Below are 18,415 nucleotides of genomic sequence, written 5' to 3'. Positions count from 1 at the left end.
AAAATTGCAGTGAGGGGGATCAGTTTAGGCAAGAGTCAGTCATCTGAAGTAAGAGTGGTAGTGGAGTTGGAGAGGAAGGAATGAGTGTAAGAGCTCTTAGTAGCTACATTTAGAATGGATGAGCAGTGAAGTCCTGCTGTATAGTACAGGGAACTCTACCCAGTCTCTTGGGATAGATTATGGTGGAAGATAATATAAGAAGGAATGTATATATATATGTGTGTGACTGGGTCACTTTGCTGTAAAGCAGAAATTGGCACGACATTGTAAATCAGCTATACTTATTAAAAAAAAAAAAAAAGCCATTAGCAGAATTCTCTTGAATGTGAGGAAGGAGGCATAAAGAGAAGTCAACAATTACATTTCTAGCTTTGATGTCCACGAAAATAAAGATGTGCAAAGGCTGAGAAGGTGGAAGTCACTTGTTGCAACCCTGTATTACTATACTAAACAAGAACAGTTACATGGGCTTCTTCTTTTTTCTTTTTTTTTTTTTTTTTTGTCTTGTAGGGCCACACCTGCTGCCTATGGAGGTTCCCAGGCTAAGGGTCCAATCTGAGCTGTAGCCTCTGGCCTACGCTAGAACCACAGCAATGTGGGATCTGAGCCGCATCTGCAGCTTGCACCACAGCTCACAGAAATGCCAGATCCTTAACCCACTGAGCAAGGCCTGGGATCAAACGAGTCCTCATGGATGCCATCCGGGTTTGTTAACTGCTGAGCCACGACCAGAACTCCACATGGGCTTATGAAGATAGTATTGTGTATCAGACTCAGAAATGTTAGATAATACCGATTTTTATGTGTAGATAATCTTATTTAAAAAAAAATAAGAGGATGTTAAAGATAGAAAAATGGAAGTATTTAGCAAAGTATTAATTGGAAGTATTTAACAAAGGGGTTATGTAGGTAAAGTATTTTGGCTTGTAGACTCATTAACTTTCATTTTAGAAATGTCTTTAGTTTTCTTTGCTGATAAAGTCAGATTATAATAAATTTTAAATTGCCCTGTTTTGGAGTTTGATAAAACATTTTAAAATTCTAATTATGAATTAATTAGAAGTGAAAATGACTGAATTTGTATTAAAAATTTATAAAAATTCTCTTTTGTATTTCTTGAATTTAAAAACCTCTTAAATTGAGAATTAGTTTTGTTTCCTTTATCTGTACCCAACGTTTGAATTCAAATTTTTCTCATTACTAATCTAAGAAGAGTAACTAACTTAGAAAAGAAATATGTGTGTGTATGTGTATGGGGGAAGCACTTCTTTTGCCTTTTGCACCCAGTATGCTGAAGAGGACATCAGTCCACTCAGTGACAGGTCACAGTGTGGGAGTAAAGGGGGGGTACTGATGGGGAGTGACAGGTGGACATGAGCAACCAGGACGTGGCACTTCCTGGCCGAAAGCTCTGTGTTTCTTTACATATGGAAACATTCAATACTTTTAATTAAAATATAATATGAAAATATGTTAGTATTTTTTCATCCCAAAGATCATGAGGAATTTATAAAGTTTAAGTTCAGTACTTTTTTTTCCCCTTTAGATCGTATAATGAAGAAAACAGAAGAGTCTGAATTATACCTGGAGTCTGAAATAAAAAGAAAAGTACCACAGAAACGTCACAGTAGTACATACCAGTCTGCCCCATCTCCTTTGTCTCCTGCTTCCAAAAAATGTTTAACTGATTTAGAGGTGAGTAGAGAAATTATCCTTTATTACTCATCAATTGGAATTTTTATTCATATTATTTTTAGTATTTATTAAATTTAGGTGACTTTTTTGAATAGGATGGAAAAGAACTAGAATATTTATTTATTTTAGGGCCACACCCACAGCATATAGAAGTTCCCAGGCTAAGGGTCGAATTGGAGCTACAGCTGCCCATCTACACCACAGCCACAGCCACAGCAACACAGGATCCAAACCATGTCTGCAACCTACACCACAGGTCATGGCAACACCAGATCCTTGACCTACTGAGCAAGGCCAAGGATCGAACCCTCATCCTCATAGTTCCCAGTCGGGTTCCTCTCTGCTGCACTGCGGGCGGAGCTCTGTAGAAAAGCTATTTCAGCAAACTTCTGTCTTCGCTAGATCATTTTTCAATTTTCAAAAATCCAGAATAGGTACTTTCCTCGAAAGAATTTATGAGTGCCTTCTTGAAACAACTCATAATTACTCTCAACTACTAATTTTTGAAATATACAGAAAAATGAAAAGATAATAGGACTATCCACATATTCTTAATTTAATTCCCACATTTGCTTTATTTTTCTACCCCACTCTGCTTTCCTTTCTCCTTTCTCCTCTGTGTATGTGAATTTTTCTGTACCATTTGAGTATAAGTAATAGCAGAATGCCCATTTACTGCATAATACTTTAGTGCATGTTTCCTTTTAAAAAATTTTAAAAAGACATTCTCCTGTATAACTAAGTTTGAGAAAGTACAACTGTCAAAATTTTTTATTGGTGTGGATCCAAAATTACTGTCTAATCCAGCAACTGCATTCAGATTTTCCCTAAATAATACTCTTTATGGGAACATGATCTAATTTAGGATCATGTTACATTTGTTTGTCATGATCATCAGTCTTCTGAGTGGGGCCAGGGATCAAACCCACGTCCTCATGGATACTAGTCGGGTTTGTTACCACTAAGACACGATGGGCACTCCTAATAGATATTTCTATAATTTTTTTTTTTAAATGGCACATGGAAGTTCCTAGGCTAAGTGTCAAATCAGAGCTGCAGCTGACACAGATCCAAGCCTCATCTGTGGTTCACATCACAGCCTATGGCAAAACCAAATCCTTAACCTGCTGAGCGAGGCCAGAGATGGAACCTGCATCCTCAGGGGCACTATGTCTGGTTTTTAACCCTCTGAGACACAATGAGAAGTCCTATGCGCATTTATTAATAAGAGTTTTCTCTTATCCCACATTTATTTATGCATTCCTCTGTTTTTATCAGCATAGACATACACATTCTTATTTTACTCAAAAAGATAATCCTCTGGGTAACTATCTTCTGTTTAATTTTATTAGAGTTTAGTTGATTTACAACATTGTGCCAGTTTCTGCTGTTCCTTGTTTTATATAGTAGGTCCTTGTGGTTTATCCATTCTAAATGTAATAGTTCGGAGTTCCCTTGTAGCTCAGTGAGTTGAGAATCTGGCATTGTCACTGCTGTGGCTCTCATCACTGCTGTGCTGTGAGTTCAGGCCCTGTCTTAGGAACTTCCACATGCTATAGGTGTGGCCAAAAAATTTAAAAATTTAGTAGTTTTGCATCTACTAACTTCAGACTCCCAATCCATCTCACTTCCTCCTGCTTGGCAACCACAAGTCTGTTCTCTGTGTCTGTGAGTCTGTTTAGCTCATAGGTTCGTTTGTGCCATGATTTAGATTCCACATATAAGTGATATCATATGATGTTTGTCTTACTCTTTCTGACTTACTTGAGTATGAGAATTTCTAGTTGATCCATGATGCTGTTAATGCTGTTATTTTGTTGCTGAGTAGTATTCCATTGTGTATATGTACCACATCCTCTTAATCCACTCATCTGTCCGTGGACATTTAGGTTGTTTCTATATCTTGGTTATTGTGAATAGTGCTGCTCTGAGCATGGGGTGCGTGTATCTTTTCGAATTAGAGTTTTCTCCAGCTATATACCCAAGAGTGGGATTGCTGGATCATATGGTAGTTCTATATTTAGTTTACTGAGGAATCTCTTACTGTCTTCCGTAGTGGCTGTGCCAATTTACATTCCCACCAACAGTGTAGGAGGGTTCCCTTTTCTCCATACCCTCTCCAACATGTTATTTGTTGACTTATTAATGATGGCCATTCTGACTGGTGTGAGGTGGTACCTCATAGTAGTTTTGATTTGCACTTCTCTAATAATCAGTGATGTTAAGCATTTTTTTCATGTACCTACTGTAGGCTATTCATGTCTTCTTTGGAGAAATATCTATTTAGGTCTTCTGCCCATTTTTCAATTGAGTTGTTTGTGTTTTTGTTGTTCAGTTGTATGAACTGTGTATTTTGGAGATTAAGCCCTTGTTGGTTGCCTTGTGTGCAACTATTTTCTCCCATTCTATACGTTGTCTTTTCATTTTGTTTATGGTTTCCTTTGTTATGCAAAAGCATACAAGTTTGGATAGGTCCCACTTGTTTATTTTTATTTATATTGCCTTGGGAGGCTGACCTAAGAAAACATTTGTATGGTTGATGTCAGAGAATGTTTTCCCTTTGTTCTTTTCTAGGAGTTTTGGGGGTGTCTTTTTTTTTTTTTTTGGCTTTTTAGGGCCACACCTGCGGCATATGGAAGTTCCCAGTCTAGGGGTCGAATCAGAGCTGCAGCTGCTGGCCTAAACCACAGCCACAGCAGCATGGGATCCGAGCCACATCTTTGAGCTACACCACAGCTCACGCAATGCTTGATCCTTAACCCACTGAGCGAGGCCAGGTATCAAACCCGCATCCTCATGGACATTATATTGGATTCTCAAGCCACTGAGCCACAATAAGAACTCCTTTCCCATGTTATATTCTTGCCTTCTTTGTCGAAGATTGATTGACCGTAGGTGTCTGGGTTTGTTTCTGGGCTTTTTATTCTGTTCCATTGATATGTATGTCTGTTTTTATACCAGGACCACACTGCTTTGATTACTGTAGCATTGTAAGATTGTCCAAGTCTGGGAGAGTTATACATCCTGGTTTATTTTTTTTCCTCAGGATTGCTTTTATTCTGGGTCTTTTATGATTTGTATAAATCACTGGATTATTCTAGTTCTGTGAGAAATTTCATGTGTAATATTATAGGGATTGCCTTAAATCTGTAGATTGCTTGGGTAGTCTTGCCATTTTAACAGTATTAATTCCTCTAATCTAAGAGCATGCATTATCTTTCCATTTCTTTAAATCTTCTTAGTTTCCTTTGTTAATGTTTTATTTTTCTCAGAATAGTAAGTCTTTCACCTCTTTGGTCAGGTATTTTATTTTTTGTGGTTCAATTTTCGAAAGTATTATTTTTTATCATTCCTTGTTAATAATTCAGTATACAAAATATTGAATAAAAATGGTGAAAGTGAGTAGCCTTTCTCATTCCAGATTTTAGTGAGAAGGCTTTGAGCTATTCTCCATTGAGTATTAATTTGGCTGTAGGTTTGTCATAAATGGCTTTTATTATGTTGAGATATGTTCCCTCTATACCCACTTCAATAATAATTTTTATCTGAATGGGTGTTGAATTTTGTTAGATGCTTTTTTTGCATCTATTGAGATGATAATGTGGTTTTTGACTTTTCTTTTGTTAATGTGGTGTATGACATTGATTTATTTGTGTATGTTGAATCATCTTTGTGAACTTGGGATGAATCCCACTTGGTTGTGAAGTATGATGTGGTTTTATTTTGTTTGTTTGTTTGTTTGTTTTGTCTTTTAGGGCCACACCTGTGGCATATGGAGGTTCCCAGGCTAGGGATCTAATCAGAACTATAGCCTCCAGCCTACGCCAGAGCCACAGTAACATGGGATCCTAGCCGCCTCTGTAACCTATACCACAGCTCACAGCAATGCTGATCCCCAACCCACTGAGCAAGGCCAGGGATTGAACCCAAGTCCTCATGGATGCCAGTCAGGTTCACTAACCACTGAGCCATGACGGGAACTCCCAATATGATCTTTTTAATGTGTTGGATTCAGTTGCTAAAATTTTGTTGAAAATTTTTGCATCTATATTCATCAAAGATATTGGCCTATAATTTTCTTTTTTGGTGGTAATTTTGTCTGGTTTTGGTATTAGGGTAATGGTGACTTCATAGGAATGTCTTTGAGAGTGTTCCCTCCTCTTCAGTCTTTTGGAAGAGTTTAAGGATCAGTATAAGTACTTCTTTGTATGTTTGGCAGAATTTGCCTGTGAAGTCATCTAGTCCTGGACTTTTGTTTGCAGGAAGTTTTTTGGGTGTTTTGTTTTTTGTTTTTGTTTTTGTTTTTTTTTTTGCTTTTTAGGGCCACCCCTGTGGCATATGGAAGTTCCCAGGCTAGGGGTTGAATTCAGCTACAGCTGCTGGCCTATACCACAGCCACAGCAACTCAGGATCTGAGCTGCATCTGTGACTTACACCATAGCTCACGGCAACACCAGATCCTTAACCCACTGATTGGGGCCATGGTTTGAACCTGCATCCTCATCAATACCAGTTGGATTCCTTTCCACTGCACAACAGAAGCTTCCTGGGTTTTTGGGGGGGGGGGGTTGGGGGGATTTGTTTTTTTGTTTGTTTTTACACATATTCAGTTTTTCTTCCAGTGTTTGGTTTGTTCAAATTATCTATATCTTCTGGACTCAGTTTTGGTGGGCTGTATGTTTCTAGATGGTTGTCCATTTCTTCTAGGTTATCAAATTTGTTGACATGCAGTTGTTCATAGTATTCTCTTACTTTCTTGACGTATCAGTTGAGATTTCTCCTTTTTCTTTTCTTATTTTGTTTATTTGGATTTTCTTGATGAATCTGGTTAGAGGTTTGTCAATTTTGTTTATTACCCTTTCAAAGAATCAGCTCTTGATTTTATTGATTCTTTGTATTGTTTTCTTAATTTCCATTTTATTTATTTTCTTTCTGATCTTTATTATTTCTTCTCTTGACTTTAGGTTTCGTTTGTTCTTTTTTTTTCTAATTCTTTTAAGTGGTAGGTTAGGTTGTTGATTTGAGATTTTTCTTGTTTTTTGAGGAGGACCTGTATCACTATGAACTTCCTCTAAAAACTACTTTTGCAGCATCCCTAGATTTTGTATAGTTGTGTTTTCATTGTTTGTCTCAAGGTATTTTTTAATTTCCTTGTTGACTCATTGCTTTTTTTTTAGCACCATGTTTAGTCTCCATGTAGTCGGGTTTTTTTTTTTTTTTTTTTCTGGTGTTGGGATTTCTAGTTTCATGCCATTGTGGTTAGAGAAGATATTTGAAATAATTTCTCTACTCTTAAATTTGTTGAGGCTTATTTTCTGCCATGGTCAATCCTAGAAACTGTTCCATGTGAACTTAAGGAATATATATTCTGGTTTGGGGGAGGGGGGTATAATGTCCTGAAAATATCCATTAAGTCTGACTGTTCTATTTTATCATTTAGAATCTTTGTTGCCTTGTTGATTTTCTGTCTATAAGATCTGTCTATTGATGTGAGTGGGGTGTTAAAGTCTCCTACTAATTTTGTATTCCCATCAATTTCTCCTTTTATATCTGTTAGTATTTGTTTTATATATTTGGGTGCTTATTAGGTGCATCTTCTTGAACTGATCCTTTTATCATTAAGTAGTGTCCTTCTTCATGGCTTTTGTTTTAAAGTCTGTTTCGTCTGAAAAAAGTATTATGACTCACACTTTCTTGTCGTTTCCATCTGCATGAAATATCTGTTCCCTTCTCCTCACTTTCAATCTGTGTGCCCTTTGTCCTATGGTGGGTCTCTTGTAGGCAACATATTGTAGGCTTTTTTGTTTTTGTGTGTGGGGTGTGTGTGTGTATGTGTGTGTGGTTTTTTTAATCCAGGCTACCACTTTATGTCTTTAGTTTGGAGCACTCAGTCATTTGACATTGAAGGTAATTATTGATACATATGTATTTATTGTGATTTTAAACATTGTTTTCCAGTTGATTCTGCGTTTCTCCTTTTTTTCCTTTCTTTTTTGTCATGTGGTTTAATGATTTCCTTTTATTTTTTGCTTGTGTACTCTTCCTCTTGGTTTTTGTGAATCTGTTCTTTGTTTTTGGTTTGTGCTTGCCCTGTTTTTTGAGTTTGTTAACCCTTCCCTTTACCTGCTTGCTTTAGACTGATAGTCATATAGGCTCAAACAATTTTTTAAAAAGGGTGCATTTTCTTACTCTTCCTCCTCACATTTTATGCAGGTCCGGTCCTTTTTCTCTCTTCTCTCGTTCTCTTTTTACCTTTTGTTCTCCCCAGTTATGTGGAGGTGGTTTTCTTACCCTTGGAATTCTGAGGTCTTCTGCCTGCATTCAGTAAATATTTTGTGAGAATCATTCTACATCAAGAGTTTTAAATTTTTCTTTTTGATGTGTTTGTGGGAGAAGGTGAGTTCCACATCCTATTCCTCCACTGTCTTGATTCTGCTCTGAGTATATGGATTTTGATGTTAGTTTTAGTAGTATATAGGAGACTATCTTACATATAAACTTCTTTTCATTTGTGCTTAGTCGCATCTTACTTGCTTGTAGTGGGGCGCATGCAGAGGCCTTGGACCCAGCACTTAAAGCCAGAGTTCCTGTTGTGAAATGGGTATGCAGACACCTCAGCTCACCTTGGGCCCTAGCATTAGTTTCAGTGGTCAAATTATTTTAGGCTTAGCCCATAAGAAGTTTTTAAGCTGGCTGCCGTTTCTTTTTACATATCCCTGTTATTCTTTGGTTGTTTACTTTATGATATAACCAGGTGATCTTGATTTCTTTGTATCTTTTCTGCATCAGCTCTAGAGTCTTGCATTTCTCCATTGTTCTTTAAGTGGAGGAAAGCTCTTTGGGCAGTAGTTGTGCTTGTTACTACTGGATGTGATGTTTAAGGCCCTCTCAGTGGACAGAATTTAGTACATATTAAAATCTGAGTTCACGTTGATATTTCTAATTCTAATCCAGTATCACAATGTGTATTTTAACATTCCCTACTTTGCATAATTGTAACTTCCTTCTCTGACAGTGAGAAATCTGACTCCCATCATGACCAGTGTATTTACTTATGTGCTCAGCTGCCTTTTATGTAGCCATTGTCATGGCATGTCAGCCTAAGGTCGATTGCCCATGCTGTTGGGCCCCTGCTTGACCCAGGGAAAGGAAAGGGAGGAAACAGGAAAGCCCCTCCTCAGACATACCATTCTTCTACTAGTCATACCAGCTAAAAACCTCAGGCTTTTTTTAACATCTAAAATATTTTTTTTTCTTCTCATTCTTTACTCCCATGACACTTATTCTTTTCTTAGTGGAGATAAAGAATAGAGTGTAGTTGTTCTTTATGTAATTTCAAATTCTTGAAGAAGATTAGTGGTTTTTCTTGCAATGTCTGTACTGTGAAATTTCATATTTTTATACTGCTTGTAAGAAAACAAGGTCTTTGATATTTGATTAAACTATATAGAATTCAGAATATATACAAAATATGACACTGTCTCATTGGACAGTGAAAGACAAGCTCATTTTTCCTAAGTCAAGTTGCCTATTATTATTGTATAGGGACAGGCAAAGAGTATGTGATGTGTGATTTGGATTTATTTTATTTTGGAAAAGTCTTCCACTGACCAATAGGGAGAAAATGAGATTTTACTTAACCTTTGTTTTTAAAAAGAAATTATAGTTAACATTGTTCTGAAACTTTACTACTTTACACATAACTTTACTAAAAGTAATTGAACAATGTTGAGATTCTAGTTTTTAGATCACTGGGTTGATGATTTTTTATTTTATTTTTTTGTCTTTTGTCTTTTTTTAGGGCAACACCTTTGGCATTTGGAGGTTCCCAGGCTAGGGGTCAAATTGGAGCTACAGCTGCCAGCCTATACCACAGCCACAGCAGTATGGGATCTGAGTCGCGTCTGTAACCTATGCCACAGCTCATGGCAACGCCAAATCCTTAACCCACTGAGCAAGGCCAGGGATTGAACCCATGTCATCATGGATACTAGTTGGGTTGGTTAACCACTGTGCCATGATGGGAACTCCGTAGGTTGATAAAATTCTTAATCTCTAGTATTTATCATGAAAAATTTAATATCGTGTGGTTCAGCTGATCTGCTTTTTGTTCCTAATTTTTGCGAACAGTTCTAAGATATGTATTTCTTAGCTGATAGAAGCCTTATGATAATAGCTTGCAATATATTTCCTTGCATATTTTAATATTGAAAGTTTAATAGTATGAAGTGCTTTTTCTGTTTCAGTATAGTTTTATAAAAGAAGACATGTTGAAGTGTTGCTTTTCCATGGGGTTCTTTTCATTGATATATGTCCTTTATTATAGACAGAGGCGTATTGGAGCCATCTTGAACCCAACTTGATCATATCCTCAATTCTTAAAAGACAGAATTAGCTTATATATAGCTGAGTCCCACTGTGGCAAAAGGTGTTCCAGCTTCCATATGCATGAATTCTTTATACTTTTTTTGAGTATAACACAATGTTTTTTAAATCTTACTAGAGGTACAAGTATGTCTTTACTCATGAAAATAATGAAATTTGGATTTTTTTTTTTTTAGAGGATTAGCTATTTCATCACAAAGGTAGTATGTAGGTAGGGACTGCTCTTTTGTTTACTGTACCTTTCAGGTACAGTATGATCTGGTCAGCCATTTGTGTTATGTTTTGTATAAATTGCTGTTCCTTTCCTATTGACAACAGGCTGAAATAAGAGAATCAGATAATCTGTCCAACATTTGTTTCTAACTAGTCATTTGCATGGCTTACCCATGCATTCAAAATAGTATAACTGAATTCTCCCAAGTACTGGAAGAGAAAGAAGTGTGCTCTTTTTTTTTTTTTTTTTTTTTGATAATTCACACATGCTGAGATTGTGAGCTGATGTTCTCCTATGTTCACTTTTGCCTGGTTAAAGGCTGGTTTCCATTTCTTCTTGTTATCTGGGGTAGACCCTAATAGGTGACATGGTTAATATGATAGCTTTGTTTGTCATGGGTCCTGTTGGGCAAGGTAAGCAATTTCTTTGTCATTTTTTTTTCATCTTTAAAACAAAGAGATAAGTCTAGAGTAGTGCTCTTTATAGACTTTTTTTGCTTGAATACTTTCTTCATATTATTTTTGAGCTACAAATTTACATAATAAGCATTTCAGTTCAGTGAATTTTGAAATTTATTTATATACATGTGATCATATATAGTTATTACCTCGCTTTGGGTTCTGCAACCGCTTTATGTGTTTTGTCACCAGAAAGACCTAAAAGAATTTTAAGCAACTGTGTATTCTCTTACATATTCTTTAGTTGACATTTAGCATTTTTCATCCCAGATTTAAATGGTAACATAGGATGTAATAGTTGACACAGTGAAAGGAGTAACATTTTTATGTAGGATGTAAAATCACTCTCCTCATTCATGTATCTGGGAGCATCCAAATTCCATAGCACTTGATAAGTACCATCTCATTCTATTATTTCCTCTTGTGGTACGAAGCTAAGTCTTAACATCTTTCCTTTTAGATTAAGTTATTTCATTTGTTAATAGTGCACTATTGATTAACACAATATTTTTTTACAAAGTTTGATAAGCAATTATTTGACATAAAAAGTAAAATTACTACAAATGCATCTTTTAATTAGAGACATTGACTGTTTTCTTAATTATTTCATGTGTCCATGGATAAATACCATATTACATACAGGATTCAGCATCTATTCATATTTCTCCTTATAGATGTAAATTCTAAAGAACCTTGTTCACATAAGTACATGAGTATGGAAAGAGTTTTATTATAGTAACATCGCCAAATACCTCAAATTCCTTCTAAGTTATATGCCCCCAAATCACATGATACTCTACCATCAAAAAACATTTTTAAATGATCTCACAATTGTAAGAGGCCTAGGTTAGGTCTTCCTTAAAATTTTTTTGAAGCATTGTCTTAGAAATAAATTATCACGTAAAAGTTTTTGTTAACCAGTACTTAGAATCAGTTCATTTTTCCAACATTTAAAATTATCCTTCTGGGAGTTCCCACTGTGGTGCATGCAACATGATCAGCGGTATCTCTGAAGATCTGGGACATAGGTTTGATCCCTGGCACAATGGATTAAGGATCCGGCCCTAGCCATAGGTGCAGCATAGGTCAAAACTGTGGCTTGGATCTGATCCCTGGCCCAGGAACTCTATATGCTGTGGGATAGCCAAAAAAGAAGAAAAAAAAAATTTTTTTTTTTAATTTTTACTTTTTTGTCTTTTTTGTCTTTGTAGGGCCACACCTGCGGCATATGGAGGTTCCCAGGCTAGGAGTCTAATCAGAGCTACAGCTGCCAGCCTGTGCCAGAGCCACAGCAATGCCAGATCCAAACCGCTTCTGTGACCTGCACCACAGTTCACAGCAACACTGGATCCTTAACCCACTCAGCGAGGCCAGGGATTGAACCCCCAACCTCATGGTTTCTACTTGGATTTGTTTCTGCTGGGCCCCGACAGAACTCCAAAAAAAATTTTTTTAACAAAATAAACATTCTGGCTTGGTGATTTTTAAATCCCAAGTCAATGATGCATCATTGTAATATTTCAGGTGGAAGATGGGTTTGGTGTTGTGTTGTGCTTTTTTAAATATGGAAAGAACAGTCATGGCAGGTGATGCTTTGATAGAAGAAGCACAATCACATCAGTTTTGGGGAAGATTATATGTGTGAATTGAGAATCTAGATATTGATTCTCTTAAGATTAATTATCTTGTGTGCCTTAAAAAACCTTATTTAGCCCTTGAAGAGTGTAGTAGTCCAATTTGAGACTGCTGGACTAGATGGTTTTCAAAATTTCTTCCAGCAATTTGATGCTAAATCCCAAATACCATTCAGGATTTTGTGGTAGCCATGGTGATTGTGATGGGAAGAGATTTAATTTGGAGGTTTTCGTTGTTTCATGATCTTGAAATAAAACACCAAAGTCTTTTTGTTCCTTTTATTTTTTCTGGAATTTAAGGTTTCTAAACAGTGTGGATATTGTCCAAAATGTGGAAAAGAAAAAGAAAATCAGACCAAATGCCAAAGTTGTGGTATTCCTTTTCTTAAGGATTTGCAAAGAAATTGCAGACAAGCTGTAACTTTGAATGAATCGACTGGACCATTATTAAGAACATCAATTCATCAGAATTCTGGAGGACAGAAGTCACAAAACATAACATTATCAGCCAAGAAGTTTTATGGCAACAGTGTGGGAAAGATTCCAATTGATATTATTGTGAATTGTGATGAAAGTGGACAGAATTATTTACAGACTAATGGTAAAGTCATTTTATCTAGGGCAAAAGTAGCCAAAATCACAAACCTGAAAGAAAGGAAAACAAGCCTGTCAGACCTGAATGACCCAAGTAAGTATTTTACTCCCTTTAGTGTTGCTTATATCAATCCATTATTTTTTTTAATGTGAACATGAGGGTATTTCAGGAATGTGTCATAAATGGATGTCTTCCTGTTATATAACATGCTTTTTGGGTAGATGATTAAACCTGTCTATGGAGTTGGAAAACAGTAACTGACATTGTGGTTCTTAGCATCTCAAATAGTTAAAAAAAAAAACAAAACAAAAACCACCAACCTTGTCCCTAGTCTTAGATCAAATGCCACTTTTGCTACACTTTCTAACTTTGGCTGAGTTAATTTTATCTCTGAGTTAATATATTTCCTGCCTGATAGAGTTCTGGAGGGAGTAAGTTAAAAAATAACAAAGTGCCTAGCATAGTTCAGGGAAGCATTTGACACAAGATTAGTTCCCTTACTACTTTGTTCCTCCCCTAAATCTTTTTCTTATCTTTAGTCACATGTACCTATGTGTATGTATGTTTGAAATACATATAATAAAGAGTGGAAACAACCAGGAACTGGTTGAGTTTACTATAGTGTGTGTAGCTGTAAAAGGGGAGAAAGGTGCCGTGTAATACTGTGGAGAAGTTCCCCCCTATGGCACAGTTGGTTAAAGATCTGGCTTATCTCTGTGGAGGTGCTGCTTGGATCACCAGATCTATTCAGTGGGTTAAGGATCCTACGTTGCTGCAGCTGTGGCATACATGGGTTACAGTTCTGGCTCGGATTTGATCCCTGACGTGGGAACTTCTGTTTGTCGTGAATGTAACCTAAAAAGGGGGAAAAAAATATTGTGGAGAGTGATTGTTAAGATCTTTTTTGCTTTTTCAGGGCCTCTCCTACGGCATATGGAAGCTCCCAGGCTACAGGTCAAATCGGAGCTACACCATAGCCACAGCAATGTGGGATCCAAGCCACGTTTTTTACCTACACCACAGCTCACAGCAACCCTAGATCTTTAACCCACTGAGCGAGGCCATGGATTGAACCCTTATCCTCATGGATCTTAGCCAAGTTCCTAACCCTCTGAGCGAGAATGGGAACTCCTCAAGATCTTTAATCAAGTGAATAAAGCAAGGTACAGATCAGAGTTTGTAGTATACTACTCTTTGTTTATGAAGAGCAGGAGATAAAAATAGGTTTGATTTTTTTTTAATGGAAATATATAAATCAAAAGCTAATTTTAAAAAGTTATTTGGAAGAGTAGGAAACAATGTAGGCATTAGAAATAGTTGCTAGTTTTCTCTAGATATACCTTATTTTATAGACTTGACTTTGGAACCTTGTAAATGCTTTATGTGATTATAAAACAAAATTAAATTTGAGATTTAAAACAAAATGATCAATATAGATCTAATTATTTTTTAGATCACCCAGAATTATTTTATATGAATTTAAATTAAAATAATATTGTGGCCGAACTTCCTTAATGTGATATATTTCAAAGTCAAGCAGAACTCCAAAGGAATACAGAAGAAAAATAAAAGAAGTGAAAATAACTGTAACTTTAAATTTGAATTGGTGATAATAGGGTGACCTTATTAAGTATTTTCTCATAAATAGAAAATGTTTTAGAAACAGTAAACAAAAAATGCCTAGAAACAGTAAGCAACTCTTCTTATAGAAACAAACACCCCTAGTTCCCATATTTGTTTTTGAATACCATTTTCCAGTAAAAATCATCAGAACTCCTCAGAGAAATGCCTGACTCCAGGTCTGGAGCATGAATTTATAAAATAATCTCCATCATCTAGTCGTATCACGAAGCATGGAAACGTCAGGAATACCCATGGTCGTGTCGTGAGCAAATAGAAGCTACAGCAAAAGGGTTCCCACTGACTAAGCATGTGATTGCTTGGGTCACAAAAGGAATTGTAACTACAATGTATTGAAATATGTCAAATATATCATAATTAGTTCACAATGCTATCCCCATTCCCCACAAAGGAAAAAAGTTCTCCACTTCTTACCTTATAAAAGGGATAAAATCATGATTTTTTTTTTTTAACCTCTGAAACATGTCAAATTCTGTTTCAATTTGTTTCAGTGTAAAAACCTCAACACATACCAGTGCATTAGCTTGTTTAAAAAACAATTACTTACACCTATACATGTAATAAAATTCATTAAGTAATTTAAAAAAATTAAAAATAAAATTAGCATTAAAAAAAAGCAACTACTGTATGACAGCTATCCGGCCAATGCTCTGTTATGATGTTATGGGGATGTTAATATTTTATAATACATTTTTAATGTTATACCAATGCAATATTAAATATTGGGGGGTTTTGGGGGTTTGGTGTTTTTTCTGGGTTTTTTTGTTGTTGTTGTTTTTTGGCTTTTTAGGGCCGCACCTGCGGCATATGGAGGCATTTGACCAGGCTAGGTCAAATCGGAGCTACAACTGCCGGCCTACACCATAGCCATAGCAATGCAGGATCTGAGCCGCATCTGCAACCTGCACCACAGCTCATGGCAACTCTGGATCCTTAACCCACTGAGCGAGGCCAGGGATCAAACCTGCACCTCATGTTTACTACTTGGATTCATTTGCACTGTGCCACAACGGAAACCCCTAAATATTGTTAATATCATTTGGCTATTTCCTAATGGTGAGGTTTTTATATTTTATTATAAGATATAAATAAAACTCTAATTAGGCAGTTACTGGGTATTGTTCTGAGCCAAACTTTATATTGGAAACTCAACATTCTAAGATACCAGAATAAGGGGAACTGGAAGTTAATAAGGCTAAGTTAAGTAGGAAAAACAAAATAAATTCATGTGGTTCTGAGATGCTTTAAGCAGTTTACTATTTAGAGCTTAACCTAGAATCATATCAACCATGAATTAAAAACATAAAGCATAAACTTCTTACCTCCTCTGCTCAAAAAAAGAAAAACACAAAACCAACATTCCAGAGTTGCTGTTGTGGCCCAGTGGTTAATGAATCCGACTAGGAACCATGAGGTTATGGGTTCGATCCCTGGGCCTTGCTCAGTGGGTTAAGGATCCGGTGTTGCTGTGAGCTGTGGTGTAGGTCACAGACATGGCTCGGATCCTGCACTGCTATGGCTGTGGCGTAGGCTGGCGGCTACAGCTCCAGTTAGACCCCTAGCCTGGGAACCTCCATATGCTGTGGGAGCAGCCCTAGAAAAGGCAAAAAGACGACAAAAAAAACAAACCAACATTCCCCATTAAAGAAGATGGGAAAATATCTTCTGTTTTAAGATATTGTTTGTTACATGCTTATCTGCTCTGTTTTGTGATGAAAATTTATATACCATTTAACTTGGTTTAATTTGGTTACTAATACAACCCTGTTTTAAGACAGCCTAGACTTAAGTGTTTTCAATATTACGTGCGTATGGACTGTTGGAGTTTAAATTTAAAAAACAAACGGATTTTTCTGGTTCCAAAGTCTGTCTTCTTGATATATTTTATCATTCTTAAATTTTGTATTCCTGTTAAAATAGTTTATTATTATGAAGCTTCTTTTCTTTTTTTTTTTTTTTTCATCTTTCTGTCTTTTCTAGGGCCGCACCTACAGCATATGGGGGTTCCCAGGCTTTTAGGGGTCTAATCAGAGCTGTAGCCACCAGCGTACACCAGAGCCACAGCAATGCCAGATCCGAGCCGAGTCTGCAACCTACATCACAGCTCAGGGCACTGCTGGATCCTTAACTCACTGAGCGAGGCCAGGGATCGAACCTGCAACCTCATGGTTCCTAGTCAAATTCCTTAACCACTGAGCCATGACGGGAACTCCTGAAGCTTCTTTTCTATCCATGGTGGTCAAATAATAAATAATATATACAGTTTGTCAAGTGATGATAAATTCTATGTAGAAAAGTGAAGCATTGCCAGGGAGGAGAGGGAGTGACAGGCACCATGCTGAAGAATCTTGCAGTTTTAGGTAGTGGTGGAATAGACAGCCTTGTTAAAGTAACTTTTGAACATTGCCTAGAATGTTGTGAGCAGGGGGATATGCTGACACCTGTGGGAACAGGTTTGGAGTATAAATGCAAAGACCTTGTGTTAGTCTGTTTGGGTTGCCATAACAGAATAGCACAGACTGAGTGGGCCTAAACAACAGGAATTTATTATCTCGCAGTTCTGGATGCTGGAAGTCCAAGATGAAGGTGCCATCAGGGTTGGGGTCTGGTGAGGTCTTTCTTCCAGGCTTATTAAAGACAGCTGCCTTTGTGCCATGTCCTTACATGGCCCTTCTGTTGTGCTTGCACAGAGAAAGAGGAAGATCTCTGTCGTTTCATTTTCCACTGACACTAGTTCTGTCAGATTAAGACCTCACTTTTATGACCTTATTTAACCTTTGTTATCTCTTTGTAGACCCTGTCTCCAAGTATAGCCACATTGGAGATTAGGACTTCAGCAGGAACTGTGAGGGGGACACAATTTAGTCTGTTACAGACCCTGACTCAAAATCTTGTATATTTATATAGACTGAAATCTGTGTTTTATATAGAAGCAAAGCAGCTTTAAGATGAGCTCCTTAACTGTATGTCATCTTTGCATACCCTTTCTCCAGTTGCTTTGCAATTATGGTCACAACTTTTAAGTTAATAAAGCAAGAGCTATGTGGTACAGTTCTATCTGTTGTAGCTTTGGAACTTAAGTTTTTGATAGAGTAGATATAGAAGTTTTAATGTCCCTGAAACACAATTAAAATAATTAAAACTAGGTTTGTTTTTGTGTGTATTTCTATGTAGTTTTTCATAAACAACATGGACATTTCATGGACTTTTTAAAAAGCATATGTGTCAGCCATATAAACCTTTTATATAAACCTTTTATATATATAAAACCTTTTATATACATATAAACCTTTTATATATTAAATCATTTAATCTTGAGACAGTCCTTTCAAATAGGACTTTGTTGTTCCCAGTTTTACATAGAGGAGAAACTGAGGCAGATAGCTAATAAGTGGCAAGACCCTAACTTTCAAGTATGTGTAAATCAGCTTTGACCTTTTAATCTGTCCTGTTAGATTTTTTTCCATTAATAAAATACCAGTTCTGAAAAGGATTAAATTTAGTATTTGTTCCTGAGACTGGATAACAATGGTGGTGATGCCTTTCTGGAACTTGTATATGACTCAGAAAATAGTAACTAAGCATTTATGTGTGGGATTCAGAAAAAGAAAATTGCTCCTACAGGTTTATACATTTTCAGCACATGACTTTTAGATGCTTTTTCTTTGCCAGGCACTGTTTTAACTCTAGCAGTAAGCAAAGCAATATTCTTGCTCTTTTATAATTTGTATTAGTGGGAAGAGACAAATAAGCAAGCAAACATCCACAACAACAGAAATTTAACTTAGTTGAT

The 18,415-nt window shown here is 36.5% G+C and overlaps 1 protein-coding gene across 6 annotated transcripts in view; it reads left to right on the top strand.

The window, feature by feature from the left end:
• The window catches only part of SENP6 (SUMO specific peptidase 6), a 137,996-nt gene that overhangs the window by 78,883 nt on the left and 40,698 nt on the right, over positions 1-18,415 (top strand). For 4 of the 6 annotated variants that reach the window (XM_047763697.1, XM_047763690.1, XM_047763681.1 and 1 more), the window contains 2 exons: positions 1,547-1,695; positions 12,687-13,074. In XM_047763697.1, coding sequence (XP_047619653.1) covers positions 1,547-1,695; positions 12,687-13,074 — 537 coding nt within the window. The remainder of the gene's footprint in view (positions 1-1,546; positions 1,696-12,686; positions 13,075-18,415) is intronic. The other 2 variants (XM_047763707.1, XM_047763698.1) reach the window with 1 other exon arrangement.

This window comes from Phacochoerus africanus, chromosome 2 (genome assembly GCF_016906955.1).
Source record: "Phacochoerus africanus isolate WHEZ1 chromosome 2, ROS_Pafr_v1, whole genome shotgun sequence".
Taxonomy (NCBI): domain Eukaryota; kingdom Metazoa; phylum Chordata; class Mammalia; order Artiodactyla; family Suidae; genus Phacochoerus; species Phacochoerus africanus.
Note: the sequence above shows the minus strand (reverse complement) of the source record. Positions and strands in the feature narration are given on the sequence as shown.